Source organism: Artemia franciscana, chromosome 1, assembly GCF_032884065.1.
Source record: "Artemia franciscana chromosome 1, ASM3288406v1, whole genome shotgun sequence".
Classification (NCBI taxonomy): Eukaryota; Metazoa; Arthropoda; class Branchiopoda; order Anostraca; family Artemiidae; genus Artemia; species Artemia franciscana.
Genome location: NC_088863.1, coordinates 57,756,525 through 57,775,791, shown reverse-complemented (window position 1 = coordinate 57,775,791; position 19,267 = coordinate 57,756,525). Strand labels below are relative to the sequence as shown.

The following is a 19,267-nucleotide window of genomic DNA, read 5'->3' as shown; positions in this document are numbered from 1 at the left end:
CCCCAGCTTATCCCCCTCTTCTCAACCCCTCCCCCAACCAAAAAAATCCCCCTGAAAACGCCTGTACACTTCCCAATAACTATTACTATATGTAAGCATTGGTCAAAGTTTGTAACTTGTTGCCCCTCCCATGGGGACTGTGGGGGAGTAAGTCGTCCCCAAAGACATAGTTATAAGGTTTTTCGACTACGCTGAATAAAATGGCTATCTCAGAATTTTGATCCGTTGACTTTGGTAAAATAATTAGCGTGGGAGGGGGCCTAGGTGCCCTCCAATTTTTTTGGTCACTTAAAAAGGGCACTAGAACTTTTCATTTCCGTTATAATGAGCCCTCTTGCAACATTCTAGGGCAACTGGGTCGATACGATCACCCCTGGGAAAAAAAACAAAAAAAAAAACAAATAAACACGCATCCGTGATCTGCCTTCTGGCAAAAAAAACAAAATTCCACGTATTTGTAGATAGGAGCTTGAAACTTCTACAGTAGGGTTCTCTGATACGCTGAATCTGATGGTGTGATTTTCGTTAGGATTCTATGACTTCTAGGGGGCGTTTCCCCCTATTTTCTAAAATAACGCAAATTTTCTCAGGCTCGTAACTTTTGATGGGTAAGACTAAACTTGATGAAACTTATATATTTAAAATCAGCATTAAAATGCGATTGTTTTGATGTAGGTATTGGTATCAAAATTCCATTTTTTAGAGTTTTGGTTACTATTGAGCCGGGTCGCTCCTTACTACAGTTCGTTACCACGAACTGTTTGATACCAAACACACTCAAGAATTGAAGTTAGGTTAACCATAATGAAATGTACCAAAACATGATGAAAATATAATACTTTAGTTCATAAAATAATATAATTTGGGCTATATATTTGCACATCAGGGGGGGAGAGGTGAAGTAACTTAACCTTACCCCAAGTTCATTGCATTCTGCCACCCGTCATTTCTCTTTGTTGCTATGAAACCGGTTTTCTGAGATCTTACATTCAGCGATATTCCTGACTGTGTTAGGTATAATACGCAAGTACCCAAAAATGCCCCCTTTGGTACCTAATATTTGTCTCCTCTACGAACTTCTAACAAAAAAATAAATAAATAAGAACAAAGTTTTATAAAAAGTGTAAATAATCTGCTTTTGCCGGGAGCGCATATCCAATGTAGAATCCAGCTCCTTAAAACAGCCGTAGATATAAGCTTATAATTTACCATGTATTACTGCTATATACAGAGCAGTCTTGGAATAGTGCTAAGTTATTATATTAATTATGATAGCTTGAATAATCTTGTGTTGCATTTCAAATCACTGAGCAGCTGTTCTCTTTGCATAGTTTTTTTCTCCTCCGCAAAAATACTACTCATTGAGATTCTATCTTTGAAAAATCAGACATATTGTCATTTAAAAGAAATCGAAGTATGCCAACATCTAGGATGACGTACAACAATGTTACGTCTCTTATGGGATTCTTTTTGTTTAATAAAAGAAATAAGGTCGCCGACTTGTCTGGGAAGGTGGGATAGCATAAAAAGTGACGCATTCTGTTCGTATATAATTCAGCTGATTTATTATCAGAAGCTTCTGTTTGTTAATTATGTGAAAGATTGTCTAGCTGTAACTGGCTATAAAAATCTTACCCAAGATATTTATGTGATATGCATATCATTTAAAGGTTACAGCTGAATATTTTAATATTTTCCATTGTGAAGGGCTGATAAAATGAGCACTTAGACAGATCATAATCAGGGTGGTGATGAGTTAGGGTGGACTTTTCCTCCCCCTAGTTAGATTTTAAAAAATATCGTTTTTGGTATTTTCATGAATTTTTTACGACAAAATTTCCCTCCTCCCTGTATTTTGAAAACAATGTTTTTTAGGTTCTTCATTAAAAATATTTAAAAAAAAAACTACCAAAAAAACGCCCTCTATACTTTTAAAAATTGACATTCTAATCAGAATTCAAGTTCTAAAAGCGACTAGGAAATTTTTGATGATAATTTCCAAGGTAAAATTTCAGATGATATGTCATCATCTGAACCTCTCAGTTTGACTTCAAATACTGAAAAGACGAATCCAGCTTGGGAGTTGACGCTTTCCTGTATAAAATCCAGCGTTAAATATAATAATTCGTTTCATCGTATCTTTAAGTAAAATAGACCTACATTAAGTCTTAACGGAAATCTAACTCGTAACCGATAAAATGAAAGATTAGATAGGTCATAATTTGAGTTCTACTCAGTGTAACGACGGAGAATGTAAGAGTTTGTTCAAAATTCCGAATTCTTAAAACCATGTCTAGTAATTTAGTTTGTAAGCAGCAATTTTATCTATAAGTTGTTTTTATATTAAAAATGCACTAAAAATCAAACTGGTAATTTGGGACATCATTAAAAAGATGAATTTTCTTATAATATGTCATCATCTGAACCTCTTAGTCAGACTTCAAATAGCGGTAAGAAAAGTTTAGTTTGGCAGGTGCACGCTTTTCAGTTAAAACTCTGACACTGAATATAATGATTTATTTAATCTTAATCTTTATTCAAGTTCAATAAATATATATCAAACACATTTTATTTGCAATGTAAATTTCATTTGTGGCTTCGATAAATTTGTGGTTGCTTTGGAAGTTCAATAATAATGCAACCCAAAAGGGTAAAAGACTGCGAGACTGAATATGCTGAAGCTTAGCCATTGCGAAAGTTCGTAACCAATGTGCTTTTTTTTCTCAAATCATTTTCAAGGAAAAACGATAAGAAAAACTACAGCTTTAAAACACATAGACAAAAGTCTTAATAAGAACTTAGAACCACATATTCCCCCAGAGACACCCAGGATATCGAGGAGGAGCCCTAGATAATTATTTTTTTTTGCAACGATGACCTCCAATTCTGCATTAATGAAGGTGTGCATGTTGTGTAAATGGCTCTGGTAGTTCCGGTGCAGTAGTTTTGGGGTCTTGAGGAACTGGAAGGAACAAGTTTAGCACTCTGGTGTCTTGACGTAACAATCGCAACCCTCATACATGGCGATAATAATTGTAGCTATTTTCCCAGGAGTACCATAGTGGATCAGGATCTTTCATCAATCTGTCGCAGAATTTCATGATATAAGGGGTCAAAGGCCTTCTTGACGTCGACAAAGATTCTATGTTGCCTATCTTTCAGTGTCACTCTCTGCTTTCTTCTGTTCGAATTTTAAGTTGAAAAAAGGGCTGTGCATGAGCGGCTTGGTCGGAAGTTTTACTGTTCAACCCACGGGAATTGGTCGAGTTGGGTTCGGATCCTTTCTACATCCCCTGCCCTCAGATCCCAAAGAGGCTCAGTAGGATAAAATTGAGAGATTTTCTTGCCTGGTGTTGATAGTCGAGTTGTACTCTGCCATTGCATGGTGGCAGCGTCACCATTCTTGAACATTCTGGTGACTGTGCAGTGCTTTCAGTCCAAAAGTACTATGGCCGTTGTCTGGCTCCAAGTGAAGAGCAACTACAAAAGAGAGATTCAGAAGGATATTTATACTTTAATAATCTCTGTAGATATGCAGTATAGTTCAATTGTGATAAGCTTAACGAATATGGGGCTAGGTAATAAGCTAGTTAAGGTCTGGGAACCATTTGAAGTTGTGGCACAATTCGCTGCTTCCAGGATGTGACTCGCAGAATGTAGATCCCTGCTGATACTTACGGTGAAGATGGGGTGTCTGAAATGTCAGGTTGGTCTTTTGGAGGTGGTCAGTTCAAAAAATATTCGAAATGTTTTATACATACTTCATTGACATCAATCTTCTCGATTATCATCATCTCCTGTTGATTTGTAAGCAGTCCGTCTTTATTTTTCGGTTGTATTCCTGCGATGTTATTTGCGATTGTGTACACTGCCGAAGAGACTTTTTTGTGGCTGCTTCTACCTGAAGGGCTTTACACTCTAAAAACCTTCGTGTATCAGCGCGAACGTTTTTCTTGACAGCTTTATGAAGGGCTCAGTACTGCTGATTTTCGAAAACAAGACGACCAGCAACCTATTGTGGGAGGATAAACGCTTTCATCTTTCTTATTTTCTCTATTAGATGACACATTTGTTCTGACAGCCACTTGTCTTTTGGGCTCCTAGGGAAGCCCATAGTTGACTAAAGTGTTTTTTGCATCTTAATGATATTCTATACTGTTTCGCTTTCAGCTTTTCCTGGTACGGATAAGGCTTCGAATCTGTTGTATAGCTCCATTGTAAAAACTGGTTTTGTCACACCATCTTGAAGTTTATCAGAGTAGCAAACAGGGTTAGGAACTGCCTTTTGTTGCATATCTTTTTCAGCTTTATGTAAAATGTTGCAATAACATTATGAATTTGTCTGTCTGCTCTTGTGTAGACTCAAACATCTTGCTGGCTCGATTGCTATCTTTTTTTGAGGAAACAGAAACAGCTATTACCAGGTCGTTCGTAAGGGCAAAATTAATCAGAAGCTCGCCATTTTGGCTTTTTCTTACCCAGGTCATGCTGGCCAAGAGCATGTGAAAAGAAGGATCGATTATTCTCTACTTTGGTGTTAAAGTCTCAGAGGAAGTACTCAACGTCATGACTTGGTATATTTTTGGCAACGGCTTGAAGTGATCTATATGACTAGTCTTTTTCGTGGTCAGTGGCTTCATTTGTAGGGGCGCAACAAACAGCAACTGACAGCTTAGCTTTGTTCTTATAGACCTTGCATTTAATATTCTTGCGTATACAGGTGTGTATTTCTCGAACAACTTTTAGATTGCTATGGCACCATCATAACTCCGGCTTTTCGCTTATTTTTTGTTCCGCTGTATATGCAGGGATGATCGACATCTAGCTTCTTTATTCCTGACCTGGGATCGGGCTGGGGGTTTTTTTCTGAAGCAGGAGGATCAGAATATTATTTGGGGGAGTGAAATTTCAATTCCAACAGTTATTCTGAAATAAGATTTAGCATTTCTCATTGTCCTTTTTTATATTAATTTCTCTGTATGACGGAAAAGTTGAGTAATTTTCGTAGTTATTTACTGTATTGAAAATAGAAATTTATTTTTTGGAACTTTTTTGGGTGAATATCTTGCGATTAATTACATCGACCGAGTCCAATATGTATTGCCGTTACTTTAACATAGGCGGACTCATTCATGCTACATTTGACTGATATGGTGTTCATTACTTTTAATCGGCTTTTAATGACTTAATTATTTTTACCCCATCGGTACTCGCCAGTTGGTATATGCATTTTATTTTTCTTGGTAGGTTCCTTGGCTATTTCTTAAACTCATGAAAAATGGAAAATATGTATTTGTGTATCGAATTTGCGATCTTTGAGGATTTATTTTGCAAAATGGAATTTTAGTTAATATGAAAATCCCCTGCCTGAGGAGGGAGGAGGGCTTAAGACCTCCGCTAATTTCTTGTACATGGGTCCTGGCGCTACCTATTGGCTATCTGATATCTCATGTGAACTTCGAAGAGCATAAAAACAAATGAGCGAATGGAAAGTTGAATTTGTAGATAATAGCATAGACCTGTGGTTCCCAACCAATTTTGGACCATGCCCCAACTATGGATTTTTAATATCCTGATGTAATATTTAAATTTTGTCATTCAAAATTCAGGAAGCTATATTTTTTGGGGGGGGGGGGGGGTAGGCATATTTTTATGAATGAAAAATATTGTCTGAATACAGCACCTTTTATGCCATATATGACATCATTGCAATAATATCATGGATTTTTTTTTTACTCTTTAAATGCTTGAATGTCACGTAATTCACATGAATTTTTAGTCAAGATTAAGGCTCTAAAGTATTGTCACCCAAAGGGTGCCTGTCCTGCCCACGGACCACCAAAATATTGCCATGCCCCTCTGGTGAGGCGGTGCGCCCCACGTTGGAAATCACGGATATAGACGGTCCAAATAACTAATTGAATTGTTGGTTCTTCTGCTATTCAAATCTTTTTAACTAATTCAAAGCTTTTGGGGCTTTTTGTCCCGGACAACCCGGACAAGTACCAAGGATATCAAAATGAAAAAGCGGTTTTGTCCGCTTGACCGGTCTTAAGTATATTCATGCATTAGAACCGCGTTCTTTCTTTCTTGTTCTTTCTATGTTCTTTCTTTCTTTCGAAACTACGAAGTATTTTGAGCAACAGCAAATTTTCGTCAGTTCTGTCATTTTGAACCTTTAAGATAAATAAGTAAACTAATTAGTGAAAATTGACGTTTTTCTTCCGTAAAAATTCAAACGTTTACAATATGTTGATTCCCAAGTATGACTTCGCCTTGAAAGGAAATCTACACGTTGTGAAGACCTTGGGTGTCATAGGTTTTAGGTTGTTTTTCATCATTATACATGCATATTTGCTTTTTTTTTTAAGTTAGTGCCTGCTACCACCAAAAAGTGCATTACTGCACTTGGAGGTTGTTTTTCTCTTTTTTTCTGAATTCCCGACTTTTCCTAATTTTTAAAGTATATTTGGTTTTATTGCCATCAGCCTTGGTACTTTAACGGGCTTTCGTCACATGAAATTAAAGAGGCATGTTCAGTTTTTATATTGCAGGACTAAAAAATGTACAGCTTACATTTTAAAACAGCAAAGACGTTTAACGAAGAGGTTGTAATAGGTATGTGAATTGGCATTAGTTACGTTATTGATAAAACGTGTAGGTCGAAGGAGTGTATTTTGTTTTTTAACAGAAATGACTTCACTTGCTGAAGATTATTGATAATGTTTTTAAGTTTTTTTTCTTCATGCTTTTAAGTGCTCAAATAATAATCGAAATCAATGAGCAGTTAATAATAGCTGCTGTGACGAACAGCTTATTAATTTCTTTTCTCTTTCATCAGGAGCTAAATCAAATTGTTCTGTAAAAAAAAACTAGCAGGGTCATATCTTGTGATTGGTTTCAATGAAGCTAATAACTTTCAGCAAGAGCTTTCAGAAAGGGGAGGGCCCTGTGAGTCTTATGGTAAACGGGGGCCTTTTCTATATAAAAAAAAAATAAATAAAAAATAAAAAAACTTCCTAGGCCTTACTTTAAATGGGTTTAAATAATAGTCCCAGAGATTATTGCTTTCATGTATGTTATAAGAGTCCTTTATAATTCATGCACCGAAACGTATAATTAATTCATCCGGCTCTTCTTGAGTAATCAAAGAGCTTGAAACCACAGTTCTGATTCAAAACATTATCCAATTTGATCTAGTGAAGCATTCACAGTACGGAAGAAATTAAGTAACCTAAGTAAGCATCTTTGGTCATATGGTTTTTTTTTGTGTGTGCGTCGGGGGGAGGGGTATATTTTGGGGCTTAGAATCTTATAGAAGATGTTCCTTATTTTAATGATTAAGAAAAGATCAAAAGAAATATATTACATTTAGTATTATTTGGGGCTATTCTCCTAGTTTTTTCTGTGACTGTTTGTATTTCAAATTATACATGATTAAAAATTCTTGATTTTACTAGGGATTAGTCTCCGTGTACCTTCTCCCCTCTCCTCCCCACCAGCTAGCATAGTGATTCATATCAGAAACCAAAAAAAAAATCTGGCAAAGAAGGAAAAAAGTTAGAACGCTTAAAATTTCGAAGACCCATTTTTTTCGACAAAGAACTTCCTGAACAAGCCTAGGTCTACTTATCAAGATCCTGAAATAACCTTCTAAGTGGGCATCATTTCTGGTCATGGGACTGAAACCCTCCCAAAGCATTTGGGCCTGTTCTTCCTTCCCCTAATTTGAGATTATCACGATTTCCCCGCGTGAAAAATGTCACATGGCACATTTTATTATCAATCATCAAACTCCCGATCGTCCCTCCGTTGTACTACTTTTCAAATGGAATTTGTGCAGCATCTACTTTAATGTTCGCAGGTGTCGATTCTGGAAAATACGGTAACTTATCACTAAACAGACAAATAAATTCTAGGCTCTTAAGTTTGCAGAATACTTCTTAATGAAAAATAATTAGAAGAAAATACCACAGCAAGTTCTTCCATCACCTATTCAATAGAAAAATTTCTAATGCCTTTTGTGCTGTTTTTTTTTTTCGAAAATTGAGCCTCCTCCATAGAACATGAGTTCCTATATACATACCTTGAAGCCTCGAGTTCAAATATCATATGATCTATTTTGAGTTGATATAACACAGTAATTATATTATAAAATTAGAATTTTTCCCGAAGTTTTTCTTTTTTTTAGAATGATCGGGAATATGTTCCTGTCCACACTTGGTCATTAATTTGTAACGTTCTTCTTTCCCGAGGAATTGAAGACGGGACCGTTTTTCAACTAAGACAGAATGAAGTATCCCTCTTATGCTGCGTCTCTCGGCTTCCCCACTACAACATTACAGAAGAAGTTATTGATCCAAAGACCAATAAGTTCGTGCTGAGATTGAGTTCCGACACTTCCGTTTAAATCTGGTGAAATTAATACTCCTGGAAATACCGTTTTGTTCCCCTTTTCTTGTAATCATCCTAATAACAGAGGAAGGGATTTCAAGTTTACGGAGAAAGATTTCAGGATACGAAAATACTAATACTTTTGGGTCGTGAATCTGCCAAAGTGGAGTACAATTAGCATGATTATTGCAAGCTCACGAACTTGAAATTCAGTGCAAAGGAAAGACAGTGTTTCTGATTTAAATGGATCAGAACAGTTGTAGTCTCTTTAGTAGTTTATTTTTGTGTTTTCTGGAATTAGCTTGAATACTGGTCAAGTACCTCTTTCGCTGACTTAGCAATATCCAAGTCGATTACATTAAACACAAGAAATTATGCAGCTTTTTTTTCTATTCCCCATAGTTCAGTTTTTCTTTTGGAAAGACAGGATCCACAAAAATTGTGTCATCAAAATCATATTTTTGCCTGTAATTTTGTTCGTCTTTTTTTTAAGAAAATGTGTCTCATTTTTGCAACCCCTTGTATTTTAAACAGTAGTTAAATAATTTGACCTTGGTGATTCAAAAGCTGCTGTGTACGATTTTTTTTATGTAGAACTTGTATTTATATCCACCCCCTAATCAGAAAGCACGATCGGTGTTCGTATCTAAAACGGTTTCTGAGATAATTGGTGGTTTCATTTTTTTCCTGATTAAATTTTTCATTTCATTTCCTTAGTCTTTTCATTTTTCACTCACAGAAATTATTTGAATTTTTGATATGGAAATTAAATAAAGTTGAAGCCAATTTTCTCAAATCAAGTGGAAATGACAGTGGACACTGAAAATGATCCATGCATTATCATAAAGGCCAAGATAAACTAAAGAAAACCGACCTGTTTTTCTAGATACTTGAATTATGCAGGCTTGTCTTAGTTTTGGCAAGTTTTTTTCAGAAACTAATTTTCAGCTAGGGGGGGGGGGCAAACTTGGATTTGGAGGGAGCAGCCCTTTTCCTCTCGCCCCATCGCCGCCCCTGTCAATTGGTCCCTGGTAAAAGAAAAAAATTTCACACTTTTATGAGTCTTTCTCCCTGCCTATGTAAATTTATTCTAGTTTATTTAACAGCTTATGAGTCACTACAAGCGAATCTTTTTTCTCAGGCAATGTACTTTGTCTCAGTACGCTCTCCTTAAAAAAAAAAGAAAAAAAAATCAGTTGCAAAACTAAAAAATTAGCAACTACAAAAATGTAAGCCAGCATAAAAATCTGTGGTGGTAGGATTTATTGTTATTTCTCCATAGCTATGTCTTTACCCACCTATCTAAAACGTCCCATTTTTTTTTCTTATTCAATCGTTCAATCATAGGATATTTAGACCTAGCTGTATAATTAGAAATACCTGCAACACATAGTTTTGCATTTCAAAGTATATTCAACCTTACTCACGTGCAAGTGTGTACCTTGCAAAATTAATTAGTTTTCTGGGTTATTAATTAAAATGAACCTTCATTATTTGATATGGAATTATCATATAGTAGAAGTTAACATGCTGGGATTTAAACTGAAGTACTGATTCTTATTCTTAAATGGACGGGTAAAACATTATGGACGCCACATGTTTTTTATTCTTACATCCAAGGTAGACGGATTAAATATCGTATACCCTTTGTTCTATCGACAGCGTTGGGGCCAGTTAAGTACCCTTCTCCCCTGACTTTAAAAAATACCTTTGGGGAAGTTTTTTTTATTGAAAAATCCCTGTTTGGTATTTTATTGAAAAAAAAAAAACTGAAAAAATTTGCAATTTGAACCCTCTAGATTTGAAAAATATTGGTTGCCCCCCTCCCTACTCTTTATATTTTTGTGAACTTACGCCACTTATCAGTATGTTTCAAATTTTCTTTATTAAGTGTTTTATGCCCAGAGAAGTTTTTTTTTTTTCTTCAAAAACAGTTAGTACACATAGAAGTTGAGATCATTTTTGAAAGAATACGACGCTCTTTTGTATTTTAACGTATAATCCATAGGTTATTTAAAACTAATCTGATAAACGACTACGTGAAATATCAGTCAACTATAGCACTTTCCCCATCTATCATACACATGCCTAGTTAGTTTACAATGGTTGGTTTTTTCATGACTGACCTGAGGTACAAATAAATTATTGGTAATTAGGTAGTATACCAAAGGATATGTTTATTTTTACAGGTTTGGAGATTCTAAGATAAAATTTTCTTTGAAATACCTTTGGATACGTATACAATATGGCTGTCAGAACCGTGTCAGAATCCTGAACCTTCTGTCAGTGCTTTTCAAAGTTTTACAGAGCCTTGATAATTTTGCACAAAGGATTTACCACGCTTTGATATAAGTGTAAATGGATAGTCCTGCCCAATCGGTTTGCTATGTTTATATCCGTAGAACTATTTGTTTTACGAAAGTTTGGCCAGATTATTGTGAAAAAAGACTTCTCCGTGTGTACACTGTTTCTAAACTATAGATATACTGTTTTAAGCTATAAGAAATATAATAAAAATACCCTCATCTATTCACACTCTTGAGATATACTCAGATACATTCTTCTGAAGCACCTTTAAAGGACCTTTTTTTATAATTTGAGTAACGTGGAAGCAAACTCTAGGTTAGCACCAAGCAACTTTGAAATGGACAGAACTCTTCATTTGATATAAGCAAACAAATCATTTTCTTTAAACTATATCTTACTCTGATGTAATACCTCAGTCTCCCAAAAATACGAAAAACAAAGATAAATGCAAGTACTATAGAATATTCTAAACCATGTACTTCACCTATATTTTGGATTATAGGTAAAATATTCCAAGGTCTCTTCTTCTGAAATGGTTTTAGGGGAGGGACAGAGGAGGCACTTGCCCCGAGCGCAGAAACTTTAGGCTTGCAAAATTGCAAACAAATTACCTAACGGTTACAATTATTTCGTAATTTTTGAAATGTATTAATAAAGTAGAGGGTACAGCTACTAAAATGAAAATAAATTAGTAAACGATAAAAATTAAAGCAACTAAATTAAAACGATTGATAACAGTTCGATAATTTAGACAAAAAATAAAAATAAATTATTAATTATTTAATTGAAAATTATATAATTATTAAATGACAATTTTGTTAAAATTTGACCTGGAAATTTTGTGGCAGACATTAATGGGAGGGGGGGTAATTAAGATTTTGTCCCGGGCGCAAGAGAGAACAGAACTGCCATTGCCCTTCTTTTTTTCATATTCTGTTTATTTGTCTCCCTTTCCCTTTGGCTGCTCACAAAATAAGCAATCAGTTGTGTCGAATATGTAATAAATTTTTTTTATCAGCAACCTAAAATGGATAGAAGAAACAAAATTGAGAGAAAGAAGAACAAAGGCAACGAAAATAAAAAAAAGCTAACCAAGAAACAGAGCGTAAAAGAAAGCAGTTAAGTCCAGTTAAAAGGATGGAAACTTTTACAATTAGCTAAATTTCTAAATTTTTTTCTTCTATATTTTTAAAATCATCGCTCATCTGTGGGGAAAGCGTTTTGCTATTAAAAAATATTGGGCTATTTAAGAATATTCCCATTATGCGCTTCGGTGGCTGATCCCTGGATGGCAGAACATTTTTTTTCATTGTTTAAGAGCTAAATATAAATTGGTGATTTTATTAGTATGAATAATCCATGGAATGAGATCTAGTCAGTGTACAGAATTTTTCTAAATTTCTTGCCTGTTTAATATTCTGTAAATATTTAGTAGTCTTGTAATTTAGTGCCTCATTTTTGTGCAATTTTCCACCTTTCATATCATGAGGTTTGCCTATTTTTGTTATGCTTATTTAAATAAATTTATTTAAGATCTTTTCAAATCTTGGCATTTTTTTTCAGAATGTCAGGTCACACAAAATTTTTTTATTACACTAAAATTCTTTTGAAAAATGGAAAACTGTATAAATAATCAGATTTTGGAAACCAGGCTTCGAGGTCACCCTCCAAGTATCGGCTTCATTAGAGTAAAGTGCTCTACTGGGCTCGTGTCTTTTTTTCTTTTTCTTTTTTTAACGACAATGTGCAGAGTCGATCCACAGTTTCAGTACTCTGTCAAAATTATATCACACATTTCTTGATAACAAGCTGTAAGTAAAGAGAGCCACCGGCTAATACCAATAGAAAATCTAAATATACATAATTTTAATATCAAATATATACCAAGAGAATTGGTTTAATATAGTTAGTTTTAGCATGATCAAATCAGCAATTCTAAAGCTATTCTGCAAAATTTGCCAACCTTAGAATATCTAGTCTGTCATAGGCAGCGCAAGTAACTAACGATGTTGGGCTAAGTAAAGAACGATGGTGGGCCAAGGTTTTTTTCAGACTAGGGTACTTCATATCGAAAGAGCTGTCGTAGAAACTATAAAAAGGGCTCATTCGATTGGAAATCGATAGGGCTAGTGCCCTTTTTAATAGTCAAAAAGTGACTGGAGGGCAACTAACCCCTTTCCCACGCCCACCATTTCCCAAAAACATTCAATCAAAATTTTGAGATAGCCATTTTTTTCAACGTAGTTGAAAGGTTCGGAAATTATGCATTTGAGGATGACAACCCCCCTACAGCCCTCAGGGCAAGGATTACAAGTTGTGCCCTGGAGACATATAAGGTTTTTTATAGAAAGTGTTATCGTAGAAACTTCAAAAAGGGCTCATTCGATTGGAATTTGACAGTACTAGTGCCCTTTTAATAGTCGGAAGCGATTGGACGGCAACTAACTCCCCTCCCACGCTCACCGTTTCCCCAAATACTTCCAATTAAAATTTTGAGATACCCATTTTTTTCAATGTATTTGAAAGGTCCGGAAATTATGTCTTTGATGATGAAAAAAAACCACAGCCCTCAGGGCAAAGGTTGTAAGTTACCTCCTGCGGGCCTATAAGGTTTTTGGCAGAAATCGTTGTCGTAAAAACTTTTAAAAAGGGTTCATTTGATCGGGAATTGAGAGGGTTAGTGCCCTTATTAATAGTCGAAAGTGATCGGAGGGCGAATGCCCATCCCACGATCTTCATTTCTCCAAACACTGCCCCCACACACACATATAGACGCACACATGTCAAAATGTACCAAAATGCATCTAATAGAAATTTTGAGATAGTCATTGTATTCAAAATAGTCTAAATATCATATAGTAAGGCTTTTGTGACTGAAACAAACCCCAGATCCTAGGGCAAGGGTTGTAAGTTATACCCAGGGCGTATTTTAAGGTTTTTATGGAAGGGATGGTTGTATAAACTTTAGAGGAGGCTAATTTGGTTACAAATTGGAAGTTCTAGTTCCCTTTTAATGGTCTAAAGTGATAGAGCGTAGATAGACCCCCCCTTCTCCTCCCCCCCCCGACAACCCCTCTTCGTCAAACGAATCTGATTAAAATTGTGAAATAGTGCTTTTTCTCAAAATAGTCCAAAAAACTAAAACAGTGACTCTAGGGTTGACACAATCCTCGAGTGCCCTTTGGATAGGGTTGTAAGTCATGGTCTTGGGTCGTATAAGGTTTTATGGAATGGGTGGTCGCATAAACTTCATATGGTGCTCATTTGATTTGAAATTGAAAGTTATAGCACCCTCTATAAGAGTCAAAAGTGATTTGAGAGCAACCAGGCTTTCCCCCCCCCCCCCCGCTCATCATTCCCCCAAAGACATCCAGTAAAAATTTGGAGATAGGAGTATTGTTCAGTGTAGTTGAAGAGTTCGGATATTATGTCTTTGAGGAAGACACCCCCGCTCCCACAACTCTCAGGGCAAGGGTTGCAAGTTATGCCCCGGGGGCATATAAAGTTTTTACATAAGGGTGATTGTACATACCTTGGAGGGGACTCATTGTATTGGTAATCTGAATTTCAAGTTTTAAGAGTCAAAGCGATCAGAAGGCAGTTACCCTCGTCCCTCAACATCTCGTGTTTTCCCGAAATACATTGAATAAAAAATTTTGAGAGTTATTTTATTTAAAATATTTCAAAGATCATATAAAAATGCTTTTGGGGCTAAAATAAACCCCTAGAGCCTAGGGACGAAGGCTGTAAGCTATGCCGCGGGGTATTGAAAGTTTTTATGGAAGGTATGTTTTTTTAACTTTAGAAGAGGCTCATTTGATTGAAAATTGGAAGTTGTGGCTCCTTCTTAAGTGTCAAAAGCGATAGAGGGCATTTAGACCTCTCCCCTCTCTGACAACCCCTCTTTTCATCAAACACATCTGATTGAAATTATCAGATAGTGATTTTGTTCAAAATAGTCCGAAGAACATGCAATAACGTCTCTAGGGGTGACAAAACCCCCCAGCACTGTGGGGATAGGGTTGTAAGATATACCGTGAGTGCATATAAGGTTTTCGGTGGGATGGGCGGTCGTATAAAATTCAAATGGGGTTTACTTGATTTGAAACTGGATGTTATAAATCCGGCTTTAAGAGTCGTAAGTGATTTGAGAGCATCCCCCCCTCCATGTTCATCATTTCCCTTAACACCTCCAATCAAAATTTTTGAGATGCCATTTTTATTCATCATAATTTAAGGTTTCGGAATTTATGCTTGTGAGGATGACATCCCCCCCCTACAGCTCTCGGGGCTTTTACAGCTATTTTAGTAAAAGACGCAAGACACCCCAAAAAGATAAGTAATTTTGATGAAAAACGTACCATTAAATGTAACCTATCAGAGAACCTGTATTGCGGAGATTTCAGGCACATATCTAGAAACATTTGGAATTTTGCATTAGTTTTTTTCTGTGTGTGTTTTTTTTTTCGAAGAAGAAAGATCACGGATGCGTATTTATTTATTTGCTTTGTTTAGTTGTTTTCCAAGGGGTATTAGTGGCATAAAATTGCAATTTTGGCCCAAAGTAGGCCGAAAAGTCATCGAGTGGTAATTCTTAGTTATCCAAGCGGTTACAAGTAAGTCCCTTTATAGGCAGTAATATTCGTTTGTATTGTTATTCTTAAGTGTTTAAAATATAATGGACAGATTCAGATCTTTTTTATTCCTTTCAGCTTCGAGAGGTGCTCCAAGCAAAACATTTTATCTGTTGTAAAATAAACTTAGTAGGCCCAAATTTTCTTTTGTTTTCGACTTAAAACGGGTGACATAACTTGTGTATTTTAGACTATTAAATGTGAACACCCTAAAACAATGACAAAATATGCAATTTTCTCATCACAAAAACATAAGTTTTTGGGTCACAAAAGTGCCTCTGTGTATCTTAAGCTGGAAACATTTCCTGGTTGCCTTTTCACATACAATTCGATGCAAGGCACAATATAAAGAGCATCTATTTCCTTAGTATTAGGAATAAAATATTCATTTGTTTTGATTTTGAAAAATGGCAGCTTATATTTTCTAATTTCAGATTATTCTAGAAGAATTATCTTAATATGCCTAAACAAAATTAGATATTGCGCATACAATAGGAACTAGCGTAATTTCTAACCATAAAAAGGACCATATGCCACTCACAGTAATATATGAAGCTAGAATAAGCAACATTACGATTCAAAGACACACTTTTTTTCTTTTTGGCGGCAGGGCAAATACCTTTTACACTTCTTTTAAACTATTTGTGGTGACGAACTGTAAGTAAGGAGCTACCCGGCTCAATAGCAACCGAAACTCTATAAAATAGAATTTAAATACCTCAAATAGATATACCAATAGATATATCAATAGAATCGATTTTTTATGCTGATTTCAAATATATAAGTTTACAATCGAGTTTAGTCGTATCCATCAAAGGTTACAAGCCTTATAATATTCGCCTTATTTTCAAAAAAAGGGGAAACCCCCCCTAAAATTAAAGAATCTTAATGAAAATCACACCATCAGATTCAGCGTATCAGAGGATTCTACTGCAGAGGTTGCAAGCTCCTATCTGCAAAAATTTGGAATTTTGTATCTTTTGCCCGAAGAAAGATCACAGATGTGTATTTATTTGTCTTTTTTTTTCTTCCCAGGGGTGATTGTATCGACCCAGTGGTCCTAAAATATTATGACAGGGCTCATTTGAATGGAAATTAAAAGTTCTAGTGCTCTTTTTTAAGTGACTAAAAAATTGGAGGGCAACTAAACCCCCTCCTACACTGATACTTTCCATAAGTCGCCCGATCAAAATTTTGAGATAGCCATTTTGTTGAGCGTAGTCGAAAAATCTATTATGTCTTTGAGGATGACTTTTTTCCCTACAGTCCCAGGGGAAAGGGCTGTAAGGTGTGACCTTTTTCCATTGTTTACATTATAGTATTGGTTATTGGGAAGGACAGATAAGTTTTCAGGGGAGATTTTTTCTGGTGGGGGTTAGGGGAAGGCTACGTGGGAGGATCTCTCCATGAAGGAATTTTTCATGGGGAATTTTCCATGAAGGAGGCGCCGGATTTCCCACCATTATTTAAAAACGATCAGAAATTAAATAGCAAAACAAGTTTTCTCAACCGAAAGTAAGGAGCAACGTTAAAACTGAAAAGGAACAGAAATTATTACATATACGGGGTGAGGGGTTTGCCCACTCGTGAATGCCTCACTCTTTGCGCTAAAGTTGTTTTTTTTAGTACCTTCATAAGAGCTATTTATTCTAATTAAACCTATTGTGATTCAGGTGTTATTCTTAAAGAACTGGAACAAAAGCTGAACTTTAGCGTTAAGAACGAGGTATTGACTAGGGGGGTAAACCCCTCATATACCTAATGAGAATATACGAATATATAAGTTCGTTACGTAAGTTAATTTGTAAGTTACGTACATCAATTACTAATAAAAACGTTCATAAATAAAATTCAAAGTTCCAGAGCCCTTTTTAGGTGATTAAAAATAAGAGGGCAACTTGGCACCCTCCTCACCCCCTTTTCTCAAAAACTGTCTGATCAAAATTTTGAGATAGAGATTTAGCCAAAAAAAAGTAAAATCAAATGTGAATTTCGTTTTAAACATTCGTGAACGATGAGCCAAATTCAAAACCTGCATTAATTCAAAAACGTTCAGAAATTAAATATAAAAAACAGTTTTTTTTAGACTGAAAGTAAGGAGTGACAATTAAAACTTAAAACGAACAGAAATTATTCTTTATATGAAAGGGGCTTTCCCCTCCCCAGCGCCTCGCTCTTTACGCTAAATTTTGACTATTTCTCACAAGTCTACTTTTTAAAACAGTAAAAAACCGAGTAAGAGCGAGTAAAGTAAAGAGCGAAGCGCTAAGGAGGGGACTGCCCCTTTTATATACGGAATAATTTCTGTTCGTTTTAAGTTTTAATTGTCACTCCTTACTTTCAGTTTTAAAAAAACCGTTTTTCTTACTTAGATATTTAATAAGGCAGCTTATATTGGAATTGTGCTGCTCGCTTAAGAGAAAAGAGAAAGCGGGAGATTAGATTTTAAATCTTCACTTGCTAATATCCGAACTATTTTCGTTTGAAAAGCAGTGACAAGAGTTGATACAATGAAAATTGCTTTGCTTGGTGCTTAGGAGCTTTAAAATACTTAAATACGTCTGCTGATGTCTCTCTTATTTCTTTTCATTACAGGCATAGAGTATTACGGAAAACACAGTTCAATATTAAAGTTGCTTTGAGTTTCCAAAAGCCGTGGATAAAAATTCATAAAATGTCTTAGTGAAATATTAACTAATAGTTTCTCTAATTCAACAGTTTTGGTCAGATTCCTGTAGGCAGCCACACAAATGATGTCAAAATTCTCCCTAAAACACCCCTAAGACTAGATACTGGTACTTCTTTGAATGTAGTAATCGTAATTTCATGATTCTTATCAAAAGTATTCTCAAAGGACAGGGATTACAAAAATTTTATTTGCTTTTTTTTTTTTAATTTGGCTTGTTTCTTTTTGAAGCAGTTCAAATATAAAGTCTACCAGCTTCTGTATTTTTAGTTAAATTGTTTGAAACATAATGCAAGTCAAATGACTTATGTGATGGGTATAATAATCTCAGCCTGAATTCAATCTATAAAAATCAGGGGCTATTCTTTTTAATTGAAGTGATAATTACTTGTCACTAGTTACGTCCCATGGTACCTCTGTAATTAAGACTGTAGACGATATCTAATACTTAAGGGGGCTCCTATCTGCTCTATGTTCAATCATTTCGATAAACTTTGGTTTAATCATTATTAACTCGCCAATTTTACAATGCTGTCCTTTTGCTTTATATGTTATAGCTTTCTGAAAGATTTTTAAGTAAAATTGATAAAGCATAAACCAATTCCACCTTCATCCGTGTTGCCGAATATTTATTTCCATTCCACTTTGGTAGCTCCCCTTAAGGTTGAATAGCAATTATAGCGTAGCCAACCCAGAAATAGAAGTTTCAAAACTGCGTGAAAACATCAAAAGACAATAATTGGTCAGCCTTGGCGTAGAGTGCAAATTTGATTTATATTCGGCTTGCTGTTTTCTTCTTTTTTTCTCATTTTAGGCTCCAACTTATACTGTTTTTTTTAGCACAAACGTTTCTTTTTTCTTTTTTCAATTTATGCCCCAACCCTTCCGTGCTTTTGTAGATGGGATCTTGATCAAATTAAATAAAAATAATAGGAAATCTTTTCATGGATCTCTTTATTGCAGAATACGGTATTAACTTTTCTTTTATAATGTTAGCTTTCAAACGTTATTCGGTGCATAATAGTTTTCTTCTAAACTCATTCTATTTCAAGACTGAGGTGGTTATAAAGTGTTTTATTTTACATAGACGTGTTATTTGAAGTTCCCCCTTTGAATAAATACGTCTATGGGATACCCTGGACTCCTAACCCAGGGATAATGGTAGTTTGAAACGTCCATGTGATACTACGCTTATGTATATTTAAGAGACATCTATGAATTCCTTCCGAAATAAAGCAAACAAATC

General features: G+C 35.4%; 1 protein-coding gene across 1 annotated transcript in view; it reads left to right on the top strand.

Moving 5' to 3' along the window:
• The window catches only part of LOC136031845 (vang-like protein 2), a 187,967-nt gene extending 178,402 nt beyond the window's left edge, over positions 1–9,565 (top strand). The window contains exon 10 of the mRNA XM_065711693.1: positions 8,192–9,565. Coding sequence (XP_065567765.1) covers positions 8,192–8,410 — 219 coding nt within the window. The 3' untranslated portion in view covers positions 8,411–9,565. The remainder of the gene's footprint in view (positions 1–8,191) is intronic.
• Positions 9,566–19,267: the final 9,702 nt, after the last annotated feature.